The sequence below is a fragment of the Mauremys reevesii genome, linkage group 23 (assembly GCF_016161935.1).
Source record: "Mauremys reevesii isolate NIE-2019 linkage group 23, ASM1616193v1, whole genome shotgun sequence".
Lineage (NCBI taxonomy): Eukaryota > Metazoa > Chordata > Testudines > Geoemydidae > Mauremys > Mauremys reevesii.
In genome coordinates, this window is record NC_052645.1 from 16948601 (window position 1) to 16975926 (window position 27326).

Here is a 27326-nt window from a genome sequence, read left to right on the forward strand (position 1 = left end):
CTTTGTGTTCACTAAGGCTTTGCCCAGGAGTACAACATCAGAAAAGCTGGGGAAATCTTCAGTATTGCTTTTAAAAAGAGGTTATATAATAAAATAACCCAAAATATTAAAGGAGGGAAATTTTGCCTAAATCCCCTCAATAGCTGGGAAGAGATCACATAGAAATGATTGGTTTGGACTGCTGACAGGAGGAGACGAGTCTTCCATTCCTCTAGCTCTTCTCAGACAGAAGGCACTTTACTGACTGTACCAACAACCACCAACAGGAATAATTCCACCCACCCCTGAAATGCAGCTGCTTCTGAGGTGGAGCGTGGCAGCTGGTACACAGCTAACAGTAACACAACAATACAGTTTAGGGCCTGAAGTAAAGAGGAATCCTGTATCGAGTTGAAATGGTAGGGGGAATTTGATTTTTATAGCTATACAGAATGCACAACTGCAGCAGCAGGACACTACCATGTGCATGTGCCACTCACAGGCATCCAAACGCCTGCCTAGAGCCCTGCACTGACTCTAACCCTAAGCAATTCCTGAACGCAAATTGCACTAAAGAATATAGAGGAAATTCTGCTTCCCAGCCATTTCTCCCTTCTGGCACAGGCTCAGATGGAGGCAAAGGCCTAGGCTACAATGCAGAGCTAAGAAAGTGCAGAGCAGAGGCTGCAGGTTGGTTTGAGAGGCGTCCAGATGGCCTCACTGACGGGGGTGCCCAACGCTAGTCAGTGCCACATTGTCACAATGAGACAGGGACGGATCTGCAGCTGAGTCGCTATTCAGTGCAAATCAATTGGTGCGGACACCGAGCTTGCAAAAGCAGCCGCCAGCACCGTGGAGCCTGACCCAAACACATCAACCTCAGCCTCTGCTCTGTTCACTCCGACTGGGGCAGAGGCAGCTGCATTCCAGCTCTCTACCTGCCAGTACCACACAGTACAGAGCAGCTACCTGCCAGGCCTGGAGTAAAGCAAAAGGGTGCCACGGACTCTAGCCACTGCAGTCCCCGGCCAACAGCAGCAGGGTATAGGGGTGCACCCCACACAGCAGAATGAAGAGACCTCTCCAGGTCTCCGCTGATCACCCCTGGGATGGAGCATCCCAGCCTTTCACTTCCAGGAGCCTAAAACCATGAGAGACCCGGAGCCAGGACAGACAGGGGCTGCAGGTCAGAACGGAAGCACCCTGGCAGGACGCTGTGGGGAGCAGGGCTGGAACAGGAGAAGGTGCTGACCAAACTGACGGCCATTGGCAGAGCTGTGGCTGCAGGAGGGATCCAAGACTGAAGTAGGTGCAGGTTAAGATTGAGGAGCCTCTGCAGAACTGTGAGGGGGCCCGGCCTGGAACAGCAAAGGTGCTGAGTCAGGAGCAGGCACTGGCTCAGGGAGGTGGGGAGGGGCTCGCTCTACCCAGTCCCACAGCTCCATGGTGGAAGCTGGAGGTTGCCTGCCCGGAGTTTGCATATCTTGGGACAATGCTACTAGCCCAGGACTAACTAAACACAAGGGCTCGCTGGGTGTTTCTCTAGATAGAGGGGCCCTTCAGCAAGGCAGCCCCACACTCTGTGTTTCATGCCAGAGCTAGGCCTGAGCTCTCTGTGCTCTGCAGCTTTCAGCGGACTCAGCTTTCGGAGGAGCCTGCAAACATCCATTTCAATCACCTCCACAGCAATGCCTCAACTTGCCTGCTCCCTCTGCAAAGGATCCTGCAGCAGGAGGCAGGGAAACACCCAGTTCGGTCAGCCCCCTTCCACCACCACTGACTCACAGGAGAAAAATGAGAAGCAGGGGTTGTGGGAGAGGCTAGGCAAAGGGGGTGGAGATGGGGAGCAGCAAGGAGCAGAGAGATTAAAGGAGAGGAAAGGCCAGCTTATCTTTCTCTGCAATGCTCAGTCCTAGGAGCCTTGGGGCTCGCCACACACAACCAGGTCTCTCCCTTCAATCTCAGCACCATCATCACCCCCAGTCCAGGACGCGAGATGCTGCATGCAACCTGCAGGGCCTCCAGATAGGCTGTTGCTCACACACAATCCCTCCTGGGCTTGTTTCTGCAGCATGCATCAGGATACTGACCAAGGGCATGCAGATGTGCTCACATGTACAACCAGCCAGGGTGCGTGCATTTGTCTGTCTTCCTCCTGCAGCCTCCTTGCTGCAACTGAATTGCTGATCCCCTTTGGATCCTGCAGAAAACCCAGCTGTAAATCTGAATAAAGCTAAAGAAATGGAAATCCTCTAGAGACTGTGTCTGTCTGGCCTAGGGGCTCCACTGGAGGTGTTTGCTACAAGAGGAAAGAAATAGCTCCAATAAAGAGTGTCTTAGAGCAGGGCTTTCAGCAAAACGCTGCTCTATGCAATTTCATCTATTTCCAGCTCACATACTGACCTGCCAAGTGGTCTTGGAGAAGTCACCTTCTGCACCTCAGTTTCCCCTTCTGTAAAATGGGGATATCATCATTTCCCTCCAGACATACTGTAGCATCTTTTGAGGATCTTTCACAAGTTACAACAGAAGCAAGGTGAGCAAGTCCCTGTTCAGGGCCTGGAACTTGTGCTGCCACCTGCTCCAAGCCGTTTCCTGGCAAAGGGCAAAGCTGGGGCTCACATCACAACCCAGGTCTCTCTCTCTCTCAGAATGGTGACCATCGCCATCTGGTCCCAAGCCATGTGCATTTACATAGGGCGACTGGAAAGCTAATTAGCTAAAGTTTGCAAGTGCTTCTCTGAACATCCCCGTAGCCATTATTTTACATTACAAGGGGGATCCCAAAGCCCTTAGCCTATATAGCATATCAAAATGCAGCCACTTCTTGGTAAAGGAGGCATCCAGCTGGAGGGCTAGTGGAAAGCATGGTGCACAGCAGTGATGGAGGGGGCAGATTTTGGCCATGGATAAACACCGTGGGATCTGACCTGAGTCGTTAAATGTCTCAGAGCCTGGCTCACTGCAAATGGTCTGGACTCCACCTATTTCTAGCAGGAGAAGGGCGGAGATACCCGTGCTGAGACTTGAAACCGGGCCACCGGGGCATCCGACCCTCGTGTTTGTCCAAGACCCTGTTTCGAAGCAGCTCAAGCAATCTTCTGTGAAACCCTCTCCTCCCTTCTGCACTGGGCACAGCAGCAAGGGCAGGTCCCATTAGGAGAAGTGGACCAAAGGCCACAGGCTCCAAAGAGACTGAGGGAGCTCTGTGAGCTTCATCCTCATGGCTCTTCACATGGCACTTGCTGGCTAGGAAGGGCCCACACTGCACAAAGATTAAGATCCCAGCATTGTGCCTCTCATTAGAGCCAGTTAAATAACCAGTTAGGTGGCTTGGGCAGAGTTAGCTGCCCTAACAAGCTCCTTCCACACTGGGAATGACGCTGATTCTTTCAGGCAACACACATGCTGAGTCTGCTCACCTCTCACCTGTACACATTATCTCCTCTAGGGGCGATCCATTCACCCACGATTCATATTCTGGGATAGCACAGGCCAGCCGCCCCCGAGAACGCCTCCTCTTCCTCACCTGTCACACCTTCGCTTCTCTACCTGCCCCTGCTCACCGCCTCACCCAAACACACCCTCTCCTCTTCAGCACACACCAGTCACGCCAAGGCAACTTTCAGAAGGACATCACTTACTTGAAAAGATTTTCATATCCTTATCTAGCACGGTGGTCTAATACCTGGAGCACAGGACAGGCCTGGGAGCCAGGACTCCTGGGTTCTATTACCTGCCGCCTCACTTCACTTAGGCCTAAATGTTCAAAAACAACTGCTAATTTTGAGTGTCCACCAGAGACATCTAGGGCCTACTATGCAGAGGCGCTGACCACTCTCAGATCCCATTGGCTGCATTGGGCAGTGAAGGAGGCTATTTTACAATGACCTGTGGCCAGGGTGGATAAAAATCAATTATTTTTTTAAATATATTTTAAAAATCGGATTTTTTAAATTTAAATCCGATTTTTTTAATAAAATTCTTTTTGAGGAAAAAAATCTATCTAAAGATAGTTTTAATTAAGATACATTATAGCTCAAAGATATCTCATCATGGAATAGGGATTATAAAGTCTAATTCTATAGTATGAGACAATATATTCATGTAATGTTTAAGAAAAGTTTTGTAAATGAGTTCCAATAATTCATGGATTAGAGACCCAATCTTGCGGGGTTCCACAGGCTTCTGTATAGATTACTTAGGTTAATCTTTCTATCTGTGCAATTTGAATCAGTGCTCAGTCTAGAAGATACCATCAGAGATGCTTAGTTTTGCAGTTCTCAAACTGTGGATTTGTGTCTCCAGAGATATAATGCTTGTTAACAGCAAAAACGGTTTTAAATAAATAAATAAATATATAGAGGTGAAAAATAACAGAGATCAACCCTATTGTCCTGCTGCAAATTTGTGTACACATAGTCAATCCCTTACCTCTTTCTAAAAATGCAAAGTTTCAAAAAGTTCAACAAATAGAAGATTGTTGGGGGCGGAATAGATCTGGACAAGGAGAAGTCTAGAGAAAAATGTGAGAAGAGAGGGACAGGAAGTAGAAACAAAAGTGAAACTGTTTGAGCAGCATATTCAAGAAGTCTTGAGGTCTCTCTGAGTGTAGCCTTCGTTGAGTTGAGATCTACCATACCATTCTCTCACTAGAAGGGAAAACCTATCATGGCAGCAGGCGTAAAAGAGACCCAGTTTGGGAATAAGAACCATTCAAGAAATATATGTTTACTGATGTTGTTTTAAAGAAAGTCACACCAGTGAACGGGTGGAGGTCACCTAAGCACTTGGATTCAGAGACTGTTTAAGTGATATTCTCACTTTTAACAGCAGTAGCTTCTTCTGTCGGTGTAGAAAGAATATTTTCTTCCTTTGGACTAATTCATTCCAAATTGAGAAATCGCTTGGGACCTGAAAAAGCAGGAACACTTGTTTTTCTTTTCCAGATTATGAACAAACAGGAAAGTGAAGGTGAAGATGACTGAGTTAGCTGCAGAAGCCAATATTTTAAGTTTCTCATGTTGACCTGACTGACAGTCGATTTAATTTTTGGTTGTGTTTTTTTTAAATATTTCATTTAACTATTTTAATTAAAACAATTTTAACAAAAACAAACCTATTAAAAAACTTGAATGTTTAACTAAATTCAAAAATTCACATGCTTGTTTTGTTAAATTTTTATGTTTGCTGTTGAAGAAAAATATCCAGAATACATAACGTTGTTTTTTTAGTTAAATAAAACAATTTTAATGTCTATTTGGTGATGTTCTCCTCCTAATACAGCATGGCAAGAAAATCCTCCAATTAATGTTGAATTGGAGATAGTTCGCCTCCCAATGACGTCATAAATATCTGCTTCAATTACCTTGGTAAATGAAATAACCAAACAATCATTCATTTTCTGATCTAGCTGTAAAACTAATCTGAAAAGTTTCCAAGATAAATCATTTAAAAAATGTATAGTGTGTACCTTCTAAAAAATGACATCTACCTCTGAGTTGTGAGGAATGTGTGTTAAGGTTATAACAACTAACAAGAATGCACTTTTATGTAGAAATCCATGATTAAATCGAGTCTTCCTGACTAGTGATTTAAATCAAAGCCGCCCTGCCTGTGGCCCAGTCCTGCCATGCTTAGCCAGTTTTTACTCAGTTCCTACTTAGGCTTCAACAAGAGTAAAAACCAAGTAAGGAGCCCGGGTTCCTAGGTTAGGAGCACAAGGCTTAGACCAATATCAGAACTAAGGGGATGAATGACAAACACATTTCCCCCCCTTTTTAAACATTCTCTTCTACTTGCTAGAGGAAGTTGTCTGGAATCCAAGCCCTTGTTGTTCTGTGAGTCTTGTATTCAGATTTGCATCCCTCTGGTACACAGCAGTAACAGGCTCTTTCAAGGCCAGAGGAAAAGTGCAACAATATTTCTGAGGCGTAGCAGCAGCATCCCTTGCAGTTACAGAAACTACTGGCAGTCCCTTTCCAAACCCATTACTTACCATGAGTTGCAACCTCTCTTAAATGTCTTGCTGGGCTGAGAGGTTCAAAGCCCCACACCTCAGCCCAGGAAATCTTCTAACAAGGAATAAATAATCCAGGTTCCCATTTCTAACCCCAATTAGGATTCAACATGCAGAGGGAAATATAAAGCTATTGCAACACATACACCCACTCTGGATATGGCCCTAAGTGGAAAAACAGCCTGGGTACTTTGTTTCCTCCAAGCAATTCCTCCTGCACACATGGAAAGCTACAGCCTTGGCCCATTAGATTGTAACCAGGCAAAGATCCAAAAAGGAGTAAGCCTTGATGCAATCCACTATAGGAATTACTATACTGGAAAAGACTGGTGGTCCATCCAGTCTAGCAACCTGCCTCCAGCAATGGCTTATACCAGCTGCTTTAAAAGAAGGGAACACACCTTTTTGTGCAACACTGGCTCATCAGAGAAAATTCCTTCCTGACCCCAGTTAGTGAGCAACATGTGCCCTGAAGCTTGAGGATTGGTGGCCCCTTGGAATTTTTCCAGCTGCAGATGTCATTCTTATCACAATATTTGGCAATTCTCTGCCAGTCCCCCTGGAAGGCTCTAAAAGCACTTTACTAATATTTAGGGATAAATCCTCACAACATATCTGAGAAGTATGTAGTCACATTATTCTACCCAACGAGATGGAGACAGGAATGGAGATGCTAAGTCACTTGCTCAAAGTCACACAAACCTCAGAACCCTGGTTTCCTGAAGTTCAGTTGCATGCTCTGGCCACTAGACAATGCTGCCCTCCCTGTGAGTATTTCTACATTGTACTGTGAACTTTCACAAGTTAATTACATGCTGAATAAAACAAGTCCATGACCACAGCAGCAATAAGAAGTAATGGCTTCTGCCAGCTCTACAGTCTGCACATGAGGCCTGGCATCAATGCACATTAAAAGCAGGAAATGTTGAGGCACAGAAGCCTGAGGAGGTTGTGAAGGCTAGGACTATAACAGGGCTTAAAAGAGAACTAGATAAATTAATGGAGGTTAAGTCCATGAATGGCTATTAGCCAGGATGGGTAAGGAATGGTGTCCCTAGCCTCTGTTTGTCAGAGGGTGGAGATGGATGGCAGGAGAGAGATCACTTGATCATTGCCTGTTAGATTCACTCCCTCTGGGACACCTGGCACTGGCCACTGTCGGTAGACAGGATACTGGGCTGGATGGACCTTTGGTCTGACCCAGTATGGCCGTTCTTATGTTCTAAGTGTAACTCCAGGGCCTGATCCTACAGTCCTTACTCAGGCAAAGCTCCAGTGGGAGTCAGGATCAGGCCCCAGGGGTTGGCTGAGCACCTGCAGTAACTCAACGACTCAGCCTGTCAGCTTTAGGGGCACACACTCCACATCACTCCAGCATTGGGTTTAGAACAGCTGTAATATCTTGGTCTCTGCTCCCCTTAATATAGCTGTTCCATTCCATCAATAGCCTCAGCCTCATTCCTCCTCCTAGCATTCCTCCTCCTCCCGAGAAAAGCCACCTAACAGGTTTTAAGGTAAATACAGATTTCCTCTGGAGCCAGAACCAAGCAGAAGGAGCCCAAGCCCTGGAGAGCAGAGCGGTGCAGACAATAAGGAGACTGAAGAGGTGGCAATCAGCAAGCAGACCACTTCAGACTGGGATCTTGTCAAGAGCTGTACAGGGTCGGCTCAGGTCAGAGAATAGATGGGGCTGAGATGGCCAAGGAAAACCCAGGGTGTTGCACAAAGTGCTGCCAGTGACTGAGCATGCTGAGTCAGGATTGAACCAAGGCACGAGCATGGTGCCAGAGGACACTGTGTTGCTGGAGGTGCTGACAAGGTCATGTCCCACGGAGATAGGAGAGATTCCATAATACTTTTTTCTACAGGTGTAGGTACATGTGGTCAACACACCAAGGCTAATGCCTGCTGCCTACCTATATACCTGTTTCATTTTCAGTTGGCTGCATTGTTCTTCTTCACTTCCTGTCCTAAACTTCTGAAGTGTTGCAGCGCACTGATGTGCTCCACCCATAGCTGGCTGCATTTCAGCTCCAGGTGAGCCAAGTCATATATTGTATTTGAAGGAATTAAAGCTGCTCTGTAAATATGAAATACTAATGTGAAACCTCAGCGATTTGATTTCCTGATCCTGATTCACACAGGGAGGGAGGGAGGCAGATTACTGACATGAGCACATGACCTAGCACATCCTTCCCGTGTGCAGGTATTTTACCATGCAGCCAGCAGCAACCACATGTGCTCCCTATGCATTGAGCCAACATGCAATCAGGACTCCATCACTCGCCTCCTTGCACACCCTGCTTCCCTTCACACATGCGCCCATGCCCACATGTCCTGCCACGCAGAAAGGCCCTGCTGTAGGCACATCAACCCCATCCCACATGTTCTCATGCTGGGTCGGATATTGCAGAGTTTGGGACGGGGGGGATTGTTATTTGAGGCGGTGGCTCCTGGTCTCTCTTACCCAAGAGAAACAAGATCTATGATGCCAGCTTTACAGTCCTCCTCGGCAGCTTCACCCAGGCTCTAGCCTTCTCCCAGTGGAGAACAAGAGCCTTCACCATTGCAGCAGCTTGCTGCCGTCCCTGCCAGCAAAAGAGAGAGAGGACAGAGATGGTGGAGAAATGCAAGAACAGGCCTGTCTCTACTAGGGTTGCCAATTTTGGTTGGACGTATTCCTGGAGGTTTCATCACATGACATAAGCTTTAATTAAAAGATTCATCTTTAATTCCTGGAGACTGCAAGACAATCCTGGAGGGTTGGCAACCCTAGTCTCAACCCATTTCTCCTTATGGAACCAGCTGGTGGTAGGACAGGAAGTGGGAGCAAAGCAGAGGGAGGAAGTGAGGGAGGCTAGCAATGGGGAGCTGCCAGGCACAGCACAGAGGGGCTGCTTCCACCCAGGCTTCCCACAGGAGCAGCTTTGTGAAGCTGTTAAATGGAAAGAACGAGGAGGTGCCCCCTGGGCAGGACCCAGCCTGTCAGAGCTAGATCCTGGAGATGGCTCTACTGCGAGAGGAGCCCCATTCATCATCACCACCTCTGCAGATCTATCCCAAGAGCATGAGCTGGCATGGGGGAGGAGAAGTGGTTTTAGCCAGTGGCAGGCCAGGTGTCTCCCCACGGTGAGCCCCAGGATTCTAGTGCCCAGAGGGAGCGCCTGTACTTATCATGACAAACACATTCCCTGGTGGCTGAGGGTTGGGCCCCCTCTTATCGGGTTGCGGTTTATCCACAGACCCAGCCCAGATTCTGTGATTGTCTCTCACTGGCTTAGCGCACCTGGCTGTGTTAACACAGCTGGCTGGGCTAGAAAATCACCACATCTGGGCTGGCTTCCTCAATAAACCGTAAGCATCTGGCCTTCCAGACCCAGACCATACGACGGTCCCCTCACAAACATCAACCAGGAAGCCCTATGCCCTCCTTCTCCAAGGCTGGGAAAGGATCTGACCATAAGCATCACACAGCTCCTCCTTAGTGTGGGCTACCAAAGGGCAACACTGAACAGCCCCATGGATAACGGAGAAGCTGCTGGCGTGGGCTACTGGGGTCGTGGTGGCAGGAATCCACCTCATTTCTCCAAACCCAGAAGCCTGAGGGATTTTTGAAGGCAGCGTAGCCTCCGGGGAACACAGACCCAGCCACTGGGCTGAGCCATTTCAAAGGAAATTACTTCTGTGCTGGTGAAAGGGGTTGGACCGGCAGCCCTACAGACTGAACTCCTCCAGCCACACAGTGGCTGCAGCTGCATTACCTACCCAGGAGGCAAGGGAGGGAGAGGATGGTTCTGTCTCCGTGACCCATTCAGCCCTGGCCTCTCGACACAGACTGCAGTGCCCAACCTGATGTTGGTTCCCTATGGGAAATAGACTGAGTCCACTAAGCTGTGATGGTCAATCAGAGTTACTAGCTACCTGCTCAGCTGTCTCCGCCTGGCAGGGTTCAGGACACTGCCCCAAATGTGTGGGGGAAGGGTCACAAGGGGTCACAGACCTGGCAAACAAAATAACTAACCATGGAGCCAGGTCGCTGAGGGGCACACTCCTCGGCGCTGTCTGACCAAAGCTGCTACTCCCAGAGGACAATAGATGATCCAGTTCTTTCAGACTATTTTAAACACCGGGGACCCAAACAAGCATCGTGGGGCAATCACCCGCAGCCCTCAGCATTGAGCCATTCCGCCAGAGTCTGCTGTGCTGCGGGGCGGGGAAGGCTCAGCTGTGGATGGTGCCAAGAAGGAAGCGGTGTGAACGCGAACCCAGCGCCGGTGACAGCGGCGACCCAGTGGCAGCTGGCTCCACTGGCCATCTTGTTTCTGCTGGGTGCAGTTTGGCCAGAAGCCACGTTCCGCTGCCGTGACTCAGCGAGCACCTGGTGTGCCCCTGCAGATACGAGATAAAGAACTCTGGTCTCCATGGAGTTCAAGGACTGCAAAGGCCCTTTCAGAGGCAGCAAGGGGATAAGGTGCTGCAAACCCTGTGGGGCAAGGAGTGGGATTCATCCCAGTGCAGGGTGGGCAGAGTTTGATCCAGCACGGGCAGGGGAGGGGGGTTGTTTCCATGGAGACACAAGAGTTTGTAATTTTTTGGGTATGGCCAGCCCGGGGTGGGGCTGGGTTATGAGAACACAGCGTCCAACGACAAACATGGTGTCAGGTGGGGGAGAGAAGGATCAGGTTACAGGCAGGGCAGGTACAGCCCAAGGAATCCACCCAAAGGGATGCCCTGCCCCCATCTCCTGGGAGGGAGAGGGAGGATCCTGGGCTCCTGATTCAGCCTCAGCCTCATCCTGAATGACCCCATCTCCTGCCCACCTTTCCTTGCGTTGTAGGAATTCCCCTGCGGTTGCCCCTGCCCGTGGGGATCAGAGGGAAATAGATGCCCTGCGGGGGAAGCATTCATGGCAGCCTCTGCTGCTTCTGCCCCAGGCTGTACAGTAGGATCACACCTGGGCCTGTGCGGCACCGGCCCTGAGCACTGGCACACAACAAAGTGAAACTGACTAGCTTCTCCCAACAGCTTCCTTCTGGCCCTGGCTTGGCACCACAAGCGCTGTGTCCAGCAGCAGGCAGCGCTGGTATCCATCCAGGGGGAGAGAAGGAAACTGGAAGGGTGAGGAGGAGAGAGAGAGAAATCAGGAGAGGAAAGGCGAAGAGAGATGAAAACCCACGGAAAGGAGGAGGAATGCACCGAAGTGCAAGAAGGGAGTGGGAGCTGCATTGGGTGGCGCAGCAGTTGCATGGATTGGGGACTGAATTTGGACCCTCTGTCCACAGACTCACAGGGGCTGTGGGCCTGGGAGAGTGAGAACCACTCAGCGTTTGCCAGTGCAGCGCCCCCCTCTGCCCAGCTGAAATATCTGCAGCCGTAACCGTGGAGGGAGCAGTGTCCGGGTCTCCTGCTGTGCAGAAGCTATGGGGTGGGGAATGAGAAGAGGGGAAGATGGGAACGTCCTGTCCCAAACACCCTCCCTGCCTGAAGGAAAGAGAAAAAGCTGAGCCAAAGAGGGAGCGAAGCACGAGGTTGGGAGAGGGGGAGAATGGCAGAAATACAGGGCTAGCGGGATGGAAGGCGGTACAGACGTTTAATGTTGAGGGGGAGATTCTCTCCAATTTATTTTGCAACTTGTCCAATCTTCAGTGGTAATGAGCCAACCTGGTAACTGAAACCCAGATCCATCTCCCTTCCCCCATTTGAAAGACCACGAATGGGGCTGGGAGGGGAGGAATTCCCTGACCACTCAAACAGAGACTGTGTTTAACCCCCTATCCAGGGAAGAGAGGAATCCACCCTCTGCACTCATGTAGTCCCCCACACCGGTGTGTGTCCACTGCTCCCCAACAGGGCTGAATCCCTGGCCCCAGAGACCACACTCTCCCTCTGCAGAAGGAGAGAGGGTGCCTCAGCAACCTGGCCTGCTCCCTCTGGGTCTTCCTCGCGCCGCTCCCCAAACACACCCTGCCCCCAGCCTATTGATCCCAGCCACACGCGCTGCAAAATGCTGAAGCAACACAATGCAAATTCTTTCGCTTCGTGGCCTCTGTTCCGTTCCCATGGAGCCGGGGCAGAGAACAAACAGAACTCACTCTATGTTTTCTCAGCACCTTCTGCCCGATGCCCTCCCCACTGTTCTTCCTCCCCACCCCCATTCGCTCTCCTCTCATCCCCGCATCTGTAATGCCCCCCTCACTGTAACAGCTAGCTCCCCGTTTTGGTGACCCAAAGGGACGCCAGCAGAAAAGCTCATGTTCACGGTCCTGCTGCACCAGCTAAGTGAAAGCCTGGTCGTGGGCACTTTCCCCCACGCCCAGCAGGATCTTAGCCAGACGTTAATGGAGTGCCCATCACCGGAGCACCTAGGCACCAGAAGAGGAGCTGGCTCCCCTAGAAGCATCATACAGAGCCCCCCAGTGGGAGCATGTCTGATATTCTCAGCTAGGAAGGTAGCAAGGTGACACATGGCTCACCAGCCTCATGTTCCAGGCCCAGGGATCCAGCTAGGAAGAACTTGAGTCCAGTGAGGGAAGGGATCTGCCTGGAAATTGGCCGGCCTTCATATCCCAGGGGAGTGAGGGGGCCAAGGCTGGTGGTGGACGTTCCCATGTGGGTTGGTCTCTCCCCTCACGGCTCCAAGACTATTCTGGTCCAATGCCCCTCCAACAACTGCTGCTCACTTAGAGAGGGGTCGGGTGCACATCACCGCCCTCTGCCTCACACAGTCACCAAGAAATAATGAAGGTCCCAAGCCAGGCAAGAGAGAGATCCAAGAGGAGCAGAAAGTTTTCCCCCAGGAAGGCCTGACCACCCACCCCATACAGCCAGGTCCAACCATCCTCCCCATACCCATCCCCAGGCCCCAGACACCCCTCTCCCTGCCTTCCCCAAGTCTCACACCAGCTGGCCAGGCTCTTGCCTCCACTCCCCCAGACCTGTTTTATGCCTCGCAAATCTGAGTTCCAGATCCTCCCATACTAATGGGAAAACTGGAACCCACTCCTGGTACCCACAATCCCATCCACACCAGTTGACCAGTCCAGTACCACTCAACTTCACTCTGCATTCACTATTCTGGATGAACTTCCTGGGGGAAAACTCCACACTGCTGTCTGCACCAGGCACTCCCCCAAGTCAGTTACCTGCAGAGACCTGCTCATGGGCCAACCCTCACTTCCAACACTGGACAAGGAGGGCAGCCCTGGCACAGAAAGAGTTTGCCACAATCCTTCTTCATTGCAAAGCTTTGTGGGATCATCCCACAGCCAGTCCCAGCCTCCCAGCATTCCCCCTGCAACCTGCACTGCGGAGTTACAATGGCAAGTGGAAACTGGGATGTGGCAGATCCAGGCAAATTCAGATGGTGCGAATGACTGAGTGGTGAATGGGTCTTAGAGTCAGTGCTGCGGATGTGTTAGTTTGACCCCAAGTCCCAGAATTCCAATGGATTCTGATAGTATCCCACAATGCACTGCAAGGAAAAAAACCCAGAATGCACAGAGCCTAGGGGAGGAACATTGCACCATAAGCTATCTGTCCAGAATGTTGTGCGGTTATTTCCAAAAAGCTCGGGGCTGCGTGGATGCAATGATTCACAGGGGAAATGGCTTAAGCCAGCATAAACGAAGTGGTGTGGGTGCCCCCTCTTTGGGGGAGTTACATCTGTAAAGTTACAGCAGAAAAGCACATACTGAAAAAACCTTCTCAGGTAAACAAGCCCTTCCACCTTGCGGGGCCTGATGAGAGGGGTGAAGCAGAGAAAGCAGCTCACAGGAGGGGCGAAGCTAAAGCACGAGAGGGGCTGCACTTCAATTGTTAAAAATTTTAACTGATCAGCAAGGGTAATTAACCATGGAACAACTTCCCAGGGGTGGTGGTGGATTCTCCATCACTGGGGATTTTTAAATCAAGATGGGATGCTCTATTTCAAACTGGAATTAATTCAGGGAAGTCATATGGCCCTTCTGGCTTTATAATCTATGACTTTACAGCTACTTCTAGCCACTCAGAATAGAAATCACCCCACAAGATATGTCCCCTTACCAACGGGTAACCCTCCACTTTTGCATGTTACTGCCAGATTTGGCTTGCAGCCTCTCAGAAGAGAAATACAGGACAATGGAAATACAGCCCAGCCAGGCTGAAAACAGCCTGACATAGAAGAGTATCCATTCTGTTAGTCAGTGTAGTTTAGAGTGGTGTTTCTCAACCTCTTCCATGGTGTAACCCTCTCTTACAACAGAAAATAGTTTGGGGAGTCCCCAAGCAGCCATAAAGAAGGGAAGCTATTTGAGAACTCACAATCTAGAGGACAATGCACAACACCAGCAACTCCTGGATTCCAGACCTGGCTCTGCCACTGACTCCATGTATGACCTTGGGCCACTCACTTGATCTCTCTGTGCCTCAGTTTCCCCATCTGCAAGACAACAACTTGTCTCCCCTGTGAGTTTGAGGGCTACTGAGTCACTGCTCTATGATGTGAGCAAGTGCGAAGAACTGTTATTCCTCCGGCCTGCCTTTGCTCCCCCAGCTGGCTCCTGGCCTCTCTCTGATCTCCTTCAAGGTGAGCTCCAAAGAGAAACAATGCGGGGGCTTCTGCTCTTTTTTTGCTTCTTTATGAATGACAGTCGAGGGGGAAGGCAGACTCTTTGAGGGTTGTTTGCTTTGGTTAATACCCATTTAACTTCAACCAATAATTAATGGTTTGGAAAAAGGCAGCCTTTGTTACAGATTCAACAACCCTCCCCCTTCAATTAAGGAGTTAAGGCTCCAGATCAACATCCCTGAGGCCGCTCAGAGGTGCCCCTGCTAAACCTGACTTGACCTTCCTGATATTTCTAAGGTACAAGCCCAAAACCTCACAAGTCTTCGTTCTCCTCCACAAAGCAGCAGGGAAGGGCACCTCCCCATTCTTTCTGAGCCCTTTGCAGGTCACCTTTAAGCCATGCCCAGTGGGTAGTTTTGCTTTGTTTTGTCACTCCCTAAGCCTGCGCTGAAGGTTTTGAATCCCGGCCCAGTGCATGTTTACCTTGCGGACAGTCTGGCTAGCCCATTCCAGCCACACCTGTGCAACATGCTGACAGTGAAGAAAGAATGAAGCAGAGGGATCAAGTGTTGTCAGATAGTGTGTGATTCCAGCAGGGCCTATCAGCAGGAGCCCCCTTGCCATCCGTGTCTCCCGTAGGGGCAATCCCCCCAAAACACACTGTCTGAACCAGCAAAGCATTCAGGCGTGGGCAGGGTAGGGTCACACACCCAGGCACTGGATAGAAAATTCACCCACATGGCCAATAGGAGACACATTCCCCTTCTGGATACATCTTGGGGAGTGTTTAGGTACATGGGGGAATCCAAACTCTCTCCCTACAAAGACTTTGTAGGGTACAACTGGTGCTCTCTGAGCAACCAGAGCTATGCCTGGGAGAACCCGATCCTCTGAGCGAAGCAGAGAAATAACAGATGGAAAAGACATACTACATCCCATCTATGCCCTCTTCCCTCTTCTCAGCCAACAGAGGACTGGTCCCAAGAATCACTGCTCTGATGTTTTAACAAAATCTAGTTTTAAAATGCCCCAATCAGAAGAAGGTTTCTAACCATCAGAAAAGGGAGGTTCTGGAACAAACCTCCCAAGGGGAGTTGGGGGCAAACAATCTGACTAGTTTTAAAGAGGAGCATAATAAGGTTATGAACGGGATGACATGATGGGGTTGCTTGAGGTGGCAGGGGACTGGGCTTGAAGGCGTGGGAGGTCCCTCCCAGTCCTATGTTCTTGGGTTTGGCAAAAGCCCCCAGAAGCGGAGCACTCTTATCTAATGGATCAGAGTGTGCAGAGAAGTGCACACGCTGGAATGGGGGACTGCTTAGCTCTCACAAACAACAGAATTTGGGATTCAGGGCAGCTCCCAGAGGGTCCTTCCAAGCCAGGTCTCACTCGCTGGCCTCCAGGAGGCTGGAGCTGCACTGGTATATTGCAGGCATTGGATATTATTGCTCATTTGCTTGGATCATACTTGGGTATGAAACGTAAAAAACAGCAAGTGGGAGAGCAGCTCAGTTTGTCAGTCCCCACACACAGGTCTGTTCGGGCCAGATGGTCTTCCCAGTGGGGACTCTCCCTCTTTCGGTGATCATTAGAAGGGGGATAAAGCCCAACTCCCAGACGTCGCATGTGCATGGCACTTCTCTAGGCAGAGCTCTCCCAGCACTGTAAAGAGCAGTGAGGTCTCTCACCGCGAGGCAGCGTCAGAAGCAGCACAAGGAGCCAGGTTTCCTGGCTAAGCCCACTCTGATCCATTAGACAAGAGTGCCCCACTTCTGGGGGCTTTTGCCAAACCCAGGAACATAAAACTGGCAGGGACTTCCCACACCTTCAAGCTCAGTCCCCTGCCACCTCAAGCAACCCCATCATGTCATCCCGTTCATAACCTTAGCATGCTCCTCTTTAAAACTAGTCAGGTTCTTTGCCCCCCGTGATTCCCATTGGTTTGCCCTCCATGATTCCCTTTTCTGATGGTTAGAAATCATCTTCTGATTTCCAGCCTAGATTCCTACTCAAGCGCAGACTGACACCCACCCACCCCACCCCACCCCACCCCCCTGTTACACACACACACACACACACACACACACACACACACACACGGCTGAGGGAACAATTGCAAATGTAGCAAAATCTAAAAGAATGGCCAGTTTCAGTGTCTGAACCAGGACAAAACTATCACAAGAACTTTAATTTCATAGATTTCCAGCTTGCTCCAGTTCAGCCATTGAACTGATGGAGGAATCTTAGTGGGGGAGGGGGATACCCTAGGGGGTCTGGTACCTCTGAAACACACGTTCAACTGGCAAGGAATTAAGCCCCCTGTCTCCCCTGATACCCAAATCCAGCAAGGAGGGAGATGGCCCATTCACCACCCCTGCCCTCACTCTCTGGAGTTCTTAAACTTTTCACGCTCTGAATCCAGGGAACCAGAGCAGAGAAAGCAGTGGAATTTGTACCCCCCACAGCCAGCCAAAAACAACAGGGCATTGTTCAGTTTTACTTTCTGCCTTTATATTGCAGCCTCCTGCAGTGGAGGTGTCTTCCCAGCATGGAACAAGGGGGAAAGCATAAGTCAAAGGAAAATCCACTCCTTGCTCTCCCCACTCCTCATGGTGGGCTGGACAGAGACATCAGGAGAGCAAAAATGGAAATCAGTATTGTGCTTAACCAGGGAGAATGAAAGTCCAGGTAAGAACACTGTGCCTGTAAACAGCTCATTTACAGCAAGTCACTTTCATACAAGGATCTCAAGACACTTTGCAGACAGTCATTAAACCCGGTGCAGTTTTACAAATAGGGAAACTGAGGCACAGAGAAAGGAAAGCAACTTGCTCAAGACCACCACAGCAAGGTAATGGCAAAGGTAGGAATACAACCCAGGAGTTTTGGTTCGCTGCCACCTGCCCTAACCACTGAGGCCATCGACTAGCTGAGAAGAGAAAAACAAATTGGTAACTAACTCGGTGGATGTTGATTGCACTGACAATGCTGAAAAGCCCGGGTCTCTGAGAGAGCACGGTGAGAATTTCACCAGTCCCAAAGCAGATTAGGATCTTTTCAGCTCCAGCGCTCCGAGATCCAGCCCCGATTCACCGTGGCAGAGTCGGCAATGTGCACTTGCAGCAGATTGCAAAGCTCCGGGAACCTCAGACCCGCCCAGGCTCCTTCCAGCCTCGCTAAAAGAATCCTTGGGTACCTGCACGAAGCCCCCACATCACGCAGCACCAATACAGACACCGCCTCCTACCCACAGCAGCCCAACCTTGGGTACAAGGGCATGGGCACAAACTTTCCTCCTATGAGCTTGAGTGCCAGCCCCAGAGCCTGGGCGCCCATCCTGCCAGCAACAGGCTGTGTGTGGCTCATGACTGAAGAATACTGTTGTACTGTGTGTGAGCCATACCAGCCTCGCTGGAGCTGCCATCGACAGAGTCCCGCCCTCTCCCCCACACGCCCTGGCTGGGCCCCTGCCTCAGGCTCCTACCTGTCTTCAGCTTCCCTGTGCGGCCAAAATGCCAGAAGGACCTGGCCTTGGCATTCGGGGGGTTCCTCTTCTGGTGCATGTTGCCCATGGTGCCAGCGTGTGCAGGCGGCACGTTCCCTCCCCCTCTCCTGGGTGGAGGAAGCACGGGGTGCTACATGACTGCACCAAACAGGCTTCACCTTGGCCTGCTTCCAGCTCCAGCGAGCCGGCGCTCAGCTCCGGTTCTCATCCCTCCAGCAACCGTCAAGCCCCAGCCTTCCACAGGCTGTGCTCTCCCTCAGCCCCGGAGCCAATCACGGCTGACACAGAGGAGGGGCCTCCAAGAGAATAGCTGGGATGGGTTGTCCTCTCTCACCCTCCCTCGCTCTGCCCCTGCAGCTCCGCTGCCTTCGCTCTCTCTGCCCACACCCCGCCCCCTCCCAGTCAGGTTGGTTGTAGAGTCCACAGCTCTGCCAGGGAGTGGGATACAAAGTGGGTGAGGGCCAGGATTGGCCTTAGGATTCGGTGGGCCCACAGCGAGGTGGCTCCTGCCCCCAGGCTCACCTTACATCTGGGACCATTCCCCATGAACATCCCCTCACCCCCATCAGCCAGGGTGGGGTCACTGCTCCGGCAATCACACCCCCATCCAGCCCATCCTTACTGCTCTAGTGGAAGCGGCAGCAGAGCCAGGTGAGGGCGATAGCAGAAGGGTCCTCAAAAGCAAGTCACCTAATCTTTCTGTGCCTCAGTTCCTCATCTGTACAATGGGCGCACAGGAGGGCTGAGATGCTAACTACATTAAAGGCCGTGAGGTGTTCCGATACTACAGAGACGGGGGCCACATAAGTATCCAAGACAGGCAAACAGGTCTTATATACAGACTCCCAGCTAGGAGAGCACACATACAGCCCACAGCCCACTCTTCACATGAAGCTACAGCAATACAACTCGAGGGGGGATCTGATACAGATTAAATGGATGTCACTTTGTGCACGGACACTTACATCGCCGTCTGCCTGGTTTGTGTCGTCCAGTGGTGCAAATTAAAACCACTGATCTAGGTTGACAGTGCAATAAGATTGGCCACACACACAGCTGCACTAGTTTGAATGAACCGATTCAAGAGTTAACCTGGTGCAACCTCCATGCAGAGAAGCCCTGAGATAGGAGATTGTGAAGGACACTAATCCAGGAAAGCAGCATGTCAGATTCAAGGCTGACACAGAGGAGGCTGAAATGTAGCTCTCTCCTCTTCTTTGAATTTGAAAATGAGATGGCGTCAGGGCAGGGAGGGGTCAGCTGGTCAGAGTCATGGGCACACGAGACGCACTCCCTAAGAACAACGTTTATGTGATTAATCAGACATTCTGCTAAGGAGGAAGGGCAGCTTTGTGGCTAAGGCACGGCCCTGGGAATCAGGAGCTGTAAGTTAAATTCCCAAATCTGCCACAGACACTCTGTGCGACCCTGGGAAAATCACCATTTCTGAGCCTCAGCTCCCTGCAGTTCAATGGAGATAACTCCTCCTTTCTTCCACACACAGCCCGTCTTGCTGACTTAGACTGAAAGTTCTATGGGGCAAGGACCTAGCACCAGGGGTCCGGGATCTCTAGGTGTTGCTGCTGTAATACAAATAACTAACAGCAGCTGCACCCAAAATGTCAGTCTGTGTGGTGGCAGCTCGGCCTTGGAAGGTGATGGAGATGCTGGGTATGTGAGTGGATTGGTGGGCAACAGCTCGGCCTCTGTGATCCCATTGCTCGCTACACCCTAGTTTACAGCACAGACTTCTCACCAGATTGCAAGGTCACACCAGCTTGGGAGGGGCCGCTCAGGCTGGAGTCACATGCCTGCCCCACATTCTTGAGTCTCCATGACGAAAGGACGGAAAGGGCTGCCCTGGCCCCTGCCTCTCCCCTGCAGGTTCGCCGGATCTAAAGGAGGTGTCCTAACACAGTGGCAAAAGACAGGAACCTCTCCACTCCAGACTCCCCGCTCTCCACTCCAGACTCCCCCGCTCTCCTCCACATGACACAGTAGGGAACTCTAGAGCAGAGTGCAAAAAGGACGTTGCATGCAACAGATTTTCCAGATGACACGTTTGCTCCTCTCTTGCCATGAAAAGGACCAGCTTGTCTGGATACAGCCTGAATCTTCCCTTCCTGCTCCCAAGACAGAAACCCTTCAGTGCCCAGCCCAGGAACATGTGCTCCCCCATGACCCTGAGCCCTTGGCTCAGACACTGCACAGCACCCAGACTTCACTGCCTCTGATCACAGTGAGCAGGGGATGGGCGTGTCCACGAGGCTCAGGACCTGCAGATAAAGCTCTGAGGCACCGAAGGTCCCGCAGGGGTGCAGAAGCCTCAGAACTGGACTGAGCCTGTGTTTGCTGGGATTAAGGACAGTGGGGCCCTGGGTTGGTCTGGTTTATATGCCACATACAGACAATCTGCTCAGCCCAGGGAGCTGCTGACATCACTAGTTTCAGACTTTGCTGCCTCTATGGCCCCTTCTATCTCAAGTGCATGAGTGTCGCTCTTAGTTACAATCCAGATCAGCCAGGAGCCCCACCAACTACCCACAGAGAGCAGCTCATTACCCAACTGCTTACTGTTTGCACTGGAACAGACCCTGTCACAAGATCCATGGCAAAGCCCCCAGCACAGTCACGTCTGCACACTAGCTGCAGCTGGCCACGTACATCTCTGCCTTCTGGACTCAGATTTTACCACATTGCACTCCAGAGTCCTCTCAGAACACACTCCAGCAGCCCGGAAGCATCACAGACTCTCCCAGCATGTCATTCACATCAAGGAAGCACACTCGCATTGCTACCAAACCAGGTGACAGCAAGGCCAGCAAGGAAGGGGATGCAGCGCAAGGGGCCTTTCTGCTTCTAGCATGTGTTGTGGAAGAAACCCCCTAGTTATTCATCAAGGGGACCAGACGGTTCAGAGCGTTGGTGGCGAGAGCCTTTCACCACTCGGTGACCAGTTCAAACACAGCTTGGGTCCCTAGTGGCTAGTAGTTCCCCGCTGATGGCAGTTTAGTGGCCTACGTGAGATGAGTTGATGGTCTCAGTCCAGTTCCTGTAAGTGTCCACATCACAGACCTGACACCAACTGGGCACCCTGGGGGATGGCCAAAGGACTGAATGGCTCGTGGAGATTGAGCTGCCCTCTTCACCCCCACAGCTGTTTCCTTCCAGTCAGAACTGAAGCCCACTGATCAGGCAACGAGCGGGAAAGCTCGCCCCACCAAGCCTAGGCCAGACCAGTTCTGTGGCTAAACAAACATCTTCAGTTCCCAGGACTGCCAATCTGGCACCTTTCCAGTCCAAAACTCTGCATCAAAGTGCACAATTTGAGGTTTCAGTACTAGTCCCTCGACCTATAGGGCTCGCCTCCTTACTATGCCAAGAAAGGTTACAATCTCCACAGTCATTGTAGCCTAGTTTTTGCCCCATTATACCAATGAGTCAAAGTCCTACAGTGATGGGGACCCTTCTCTCTTGGCAGAAGGAGCAGATAAACCAGCCCTATCATTTTCTACCCTGGATATGCCAATGAACAGACACAGAACATGATCTGGGCTACTAGGATGTTCTCTTTAAGGGGAAATGGATCTCAGAGGGAAAAAAGGTAACACAAAAAATGTTTAGGATCCCAAACCTTTAACAGAAAAAAAATAATCAGAAGGGTTTCCACTCATGTCCTGCAAAGCCTGAATCCAGGCCCCCAGGTTTGTGTGTGTGTCTTGCTATGACTGATGGCAGCACTAGCACCCACAGAGGTGGGTACCCCCCTGCTCCAGCTGAGGTGTTCAGGTGCTCATCACCTGTAGCAGCAGACACACAAAACCCAACGGCACGAACTCCAGTTTGGCAGGTAGACAGTTTGCTCGGCTCTTCACCTTTCCGAGGTTTCTGTTTCTTTCGGTGCTGGAGTCATAGTCAATGATCATATTGTCTTATGAAATAAAACCGTCCTTATGAAGAGAAACCTGACTCCAGCAAAATAGTTTTATCGGATCTTATGGAACATTATTTGCTAGAGTAATTCTTCCAGTTGTCTCCAGGTGGAATGGCTGTGGCTGGCAGACACACCTCTCTTTGTTTAGCAGAGAAGCTTACAGTTTCCAGCTCAGACCAGCCAGTGGATTCCTGTTGTTCAGATTTTCTGAAATGTCACTCTTTGCTCTCTGCAGATTAACAAGTTCATTACCAAACACACCGAAACAATTCCCCTGAATGAGAGACTCAGAGGCAGCATGCAGGAATGTCCACATGGCTGTAGCGCCTCGCTCATTACAGCAGAACTCTGAACCCTTAGCACTAGGATACAACTGCTGCATCTGCAGAGAACTAGGATGTCTCTATTATATTATAGCAATGGATCTAGGAACCTGCAGCATTCAGATTCAACCTCACTATCTCAGCTATTATCACAGAGCAGCATCCATGGACTTTTAGTCCTGACATAGTGCTGTTAAAGTGAGGAGTCTATATGCTGTTGGGCCAAATTAATACAAAAAAAGTAGTAACTGAAAATGTTTGGTATCACAGGGGTAGCCGTGTTAGTCTGGGTCTGTAAAAAGCGACAGAGATTCCTGTGGCACCTTACAGACTAACAGACGTATTGGAGCATAAACTTTCGTGGATGAATACCCACTTCATCGGATGCATGTAGTGGAAATTTCCAGAGGCGGGTATAAATATGCAGGCAAGAATCAGTCTAGAGATACCGAGGTTAGTTAAATCAGGGAGAATGAGGCCCTCTTCTAGCAGTTGAGGTGTGAACACCAAGGGAGGAGAAATTGCTTTTGTAGTTGGCTAGCCATTCACAGTCTTTGTTTAATCCTGAGCTGATGGTGTCAAATCTGCAAATGAACTGAAGCTCAGCAGTTTCTCTTTGAAGTCTGGTCCTGAAGTTTTTTTTGCTGCAGGATGGCTACCTTTAAATCTGCTATTGTGTGTCCAGGGAGACTGAAGTGTTCTCCTACAGGTTTTTGTATATTGCCATTCCTAATATCTGACTTGTGTCCATTTATCCTTTTACGTAGGGACTGTCCATAGCAGAGGGGCACTGCTGGCACATGCTGATGTATATTACATTGGTGGATGTGCAGGTGAATGAACCGATGATGTTGTAGCTGATCTGGTTAGGTCCTGTGATGGTGTCACTGGTGTAGATATGTGGGCAGAGTTGGCATCAAGGTTTGTGGCATGGATTGGTTCCTGAGTTAGAGTTACTATGGTGCGGTTTGTCTGGAACATCAACTCCTTCATTCTTAAAACCCTTCAGAAATAATATTGTGAAACCGATATCAACCCCCTAAATGATGGACCAAAATCACTAGGACATCATTCCTCAATGACGTTCTAGTCAAATGGTCCTCCTAAAATGTGATGCTGGTGCACATGCACTTTTGCAGCAGTACTAAAGAGACACCTTAACTATTGGGGTGGATTTGCAATCACAATTTTTTTTTAAATGCTTTTCTTCTTTCTTGTCCCCAAGTGAAAAACCCCACCAACCCCTGGAGAAACTGATTACCCACAGGAAACAGTGACTCTGACTACACCCAAAGTACAGTCAAATGCACAAGGGTTCAGTGATCAGGATACTAGCATGGCACTTGAGAGCAATTCCTTGCTTCATCATAGATATCTTGTCACTTCATTTCTCCATGCTTCAGCTTCCCAGCTCAAATTTGGGGATAACAGCACTGTCCTACCACACAGCGGTGTTGTGCGGATGAACACATCACTGTGAAATGCTCAAACACCACAGTAACGGAGACCATATAAGTACCTAAGATAGATAGATTAGATGGGATCAACAAACTGAATAAAAAGAAATATCATTGGTTCATCTCATTTCCCGTGATCTCAGGTGTTATTTGTAACAACAGTAGGTAAATTATTTTCAGACAGAAGCGTGGAGATGGAGTCCCTTTAACTAGACTGTATCCTTCTAATACTGTAGTAATCCTAATGGGTTAACTAGACTTACTGTACCCTTCCATACTCCAGGTGCCAACACAGATTTCAGTGATAGGGTTTATTTCTTTGAATAAACAGAAGAGAGGAACTTGGCCAAGCAGCTGTATGGAAGATTTTGCTGTTTAAAAGTAACAGTAGGGGTAATAGTACTTGGTAGGGACAGGGAGGGGCTCCCACAGCATAAGGCCTGAGCTGGTAAAGCAATCAAACAGCAGCAATCAGAGGAGAATAGGGGAAGAAGGTACCTCAGGCCAGGGAGTCAAACACACGAGGTTGTAGGTTTCAAACAAGCAGAAGGAAATACCTTTCCATGCAACTCAGAGTTAGCTTGTGAGCTCCTTGCAACAAGGTATCATTGTAGCCAAGAGCATAGCAAGATTCTTTCTTTTTTTGGTTAAAGTTTGGACATTTTTATGGATAATTAGAACATCCAGGGATACAAATGAGAGGATTTAAAACAACAACAACAAAAAACACACTTTTGCAAGGGATCTAATACCCTCCTGCTTCAAGGCACAAGGCCACCTCTGACTCAAGGGGGGAGGGGAGGTGGAGGAAGAAAGTTTCCCCATGGGTAGGTGATCCCAGAACTGCCTACTGCAGAATTAATTTCACCTTTCTCTGATGCAGCTCAGCTGGTACTGGCCAGTCAGAGACAGAATATTTGACTAGACAGATCACTGAGTTCTCCATTATGGGACTTCCTACATTTTTACATTCCTCTTATTTCAGTGCTCAGCCACCCAGCCCTAGTTTATACCCAAATCGTGAACAGAGACCAAAGCTCAGAAGAACTGGATCCTGACCCAGCCCTGACCCATGCCTTCCTTGACTTTACTGGAATGATTTGTTCACTCTTCAGACCCTGTACACTCCTGCCATTTTCTAACATATGTCTGCACCCCCTCCCCAAGGGAGAAGGGCTCTTATCCCAGCGTGGACACAGGAGGAAATGTTTCCACATGCATCCCAGCCACCCCTTCCATAAACAAATCTAAGTCTTCATAATGGGCAAGGGCGTGTGATGCAACGGTGAAGAGATTCACAATCCTGGGTTGCATCTCTGCTGCAGGACATGGTACTTCCCAGGATTCCAGGCTGGTCTTTGGAAGGGCCTGAAGTACCTCCCGAAACCAGAGAAGTATAAAAAGATCAGCAGATACCACCAGCAACCTGCACAATCAGAGCCCTAGAGGCCAACCCAGACTGGCCCAACTCCAGACTGTTCCTCCAACAGTCCTGGCCCGTCACCTCCTGCTTGATAACTGGAAAATTCACAGGCTCAGGCAAAACATATTACTGATAGGTCCGCCCCTGCCGTCAGCTAAAGGCAGACCTCCATCCCGGTCAGTATTTCGGGCAGTGGCAGCTGAGTGTTACCTGACTCCAGTGCAGGGCACTGCACCCAGTGCACACAAGAAACTAATCAATAACTTAGCACTTTGATAGCTGTCACTCTTTCCATCTTCAAAGCACTGCCCAAACATTAACTGAAGAATCTGCACAGCAGCCCCTCAGTGACGTAGGGAAGCGTTTCCCCCCTCATTTTACGGAGGACTACGACATCGAAACACAGACTGTGACTTGCCCAAGGTCACATAACAAGTCAGTAATGGAGCCGGGCTGCTTAGCTTGCAGCCCAGTGCTTAGTCCCCTGGTCCATGCTGCCTTCATGGCCACATCATTAGAATGCAAATGACAAAGCAGCTGGGATAGGAAGGGTTAAACAGGGTGTGGTCCCTTCATGTTTTGCATTTTGGAAATGAGCATGTTATTAGAACAGACAGAGTGATTTAATCGGGCACGCAAACTGCAATAATTTCATATGCATGTTGTTTCTACCAATCCACACCTCTCTCCTCATCACACCAAGAAATGGCTGCACTACGGAAACATGGCAAGGAACTCTAAGCACGGTGTACATGCTCCATGGCACACACATACACGGCCTGCAGCTTCCCACGCAAAAGGGAGATGGTTTCATACTCATAGCAGAGCAGAGTAAGGCATGCAGCTAGTTTACGGGTCTCGGGAAGAGGGGCATTTAAAGCAGTTCGAGTGGGCACGGAACAGATACCCAGTTTACACTTGTCAAAGGGCTGGCCAGCGATGCTGGAAGCATAATGCTGGACTCCTAGTTGGCATTAAAAACACACGGCCAGTGTCCATAAGAGAGGTGCATGCCTAGTGGAATGAGGGCCTTATGTTCTGATCTCGATCTGGCAATGACTGGTTGTATAGGCCCTCTTTTGAAGGTTAGGTATGGAATTGATGCCAGTACTGGTGGGGCACCAAAGTCACACTGGGTGGACTATTATATTCAGGTTCTTATGTTTTGCCCATCACCATGGTATCTGAGCACCTAGCATTAGGGGAAAGCTGCAGCCAGACATGTCTGACAGGACATGCTGGTAGCATCTTACGAGACCGTTAGGTGAAAACTCAGCCACCTTCCAAAGATCTCTTTGAAAGAGCAACTTGCATTTCCAGGGCTGTCCCCTCTTATCACAGCTCTCAGTGTGCTCTTGAAAGCAATAACTGAGAGACCAGTAAAAGAGCAACTGAGTGTTGATAAAAACAGCAACTCCCCACATTATGGATACCTGCAAATTAAACTAATTAATGCGCAGCGAGGGAGCCAGGATGGTAATACTGGACAATGAATCATGGTGTGAGGCAAGCCTCTGGGTGGATTACTACAGGAATCTGGATCCCCTTTTCCAAAACACCAGGCAGAAGTAGGGTGACCAGACAGCACGTGTGAAAAATCGGGACAGGGGGTGGGGGGGTAATAGGAGCCTATATAAGAAAAAGACCCAAAAATCAGGACTGTCCCTATAAAATTGGGACATCTGGTCACCCTAGGCAGAAGAGACTTCATTTTGATGTCCTAACAGGTGGGCGGAGACACTAGCATACATAGGGTCCCTAACACCACACCCCAGCACTGGCAGAATACCTCCAGGTTAGACGGGACAACACCTCTAGCAGTACTTCGCTCTTACTACTTGTATGCCAGGCCATATGCAAATGGAGAAAGGCCATGTTATGAAGAACAGGACCTCCAGCAACACAGCATCACCTAGCCGTGAAGGCTGGTAGTGTGTGTATAATCCTGGGATGGAGGGCCGAGCTCCTCGTAGCATGGCACCACATAACATCACACACAGGAGCAGTGGAGGGCCTGAGCATAGCATGGGTTCAGCAGCTGTGCCCTCTCTGAGGGATCGTATCCTGCCCTGCAGAAGGACGGAGTTGTTGATCTAACAGGCCGTTGCCATTTTCAGCTACATCCAGGCTTTGAAGGC

At 49.9% G+C, this 27326-nt stretch overlaps 1 protein-coding gene across 2 annotated transcripts in view; it reads right to left on the bottom strand.

Annotated features, from left to right (window-relative positions):
* The window catches only part of KIAA1522 (KIAA1522 ortholog), a 50804-nt gene that overhangs the window by 22460 nt on the left and 1018 nt on the right, over window positions 1–27326 (bottom strand). The window contains exon 1 of one of the 2 annotated variants that reach the window (XM_039511483.1): window positions 18031–18235. The exons of the other annotated variant lie outside the window; for it this stretch is intronic. Coding sequence (XP_039367417.1) covers window positions 18031–18118 — 88 coding nt within the window. The 5' untranslated portion in view covers window positions 18119–18235. Of the gene's footprint in view, window positions 1–18030; window positions 18236–27326 lie in introns of those variants that run through there. 2 annotated transcript variants of the gene reach the window in all.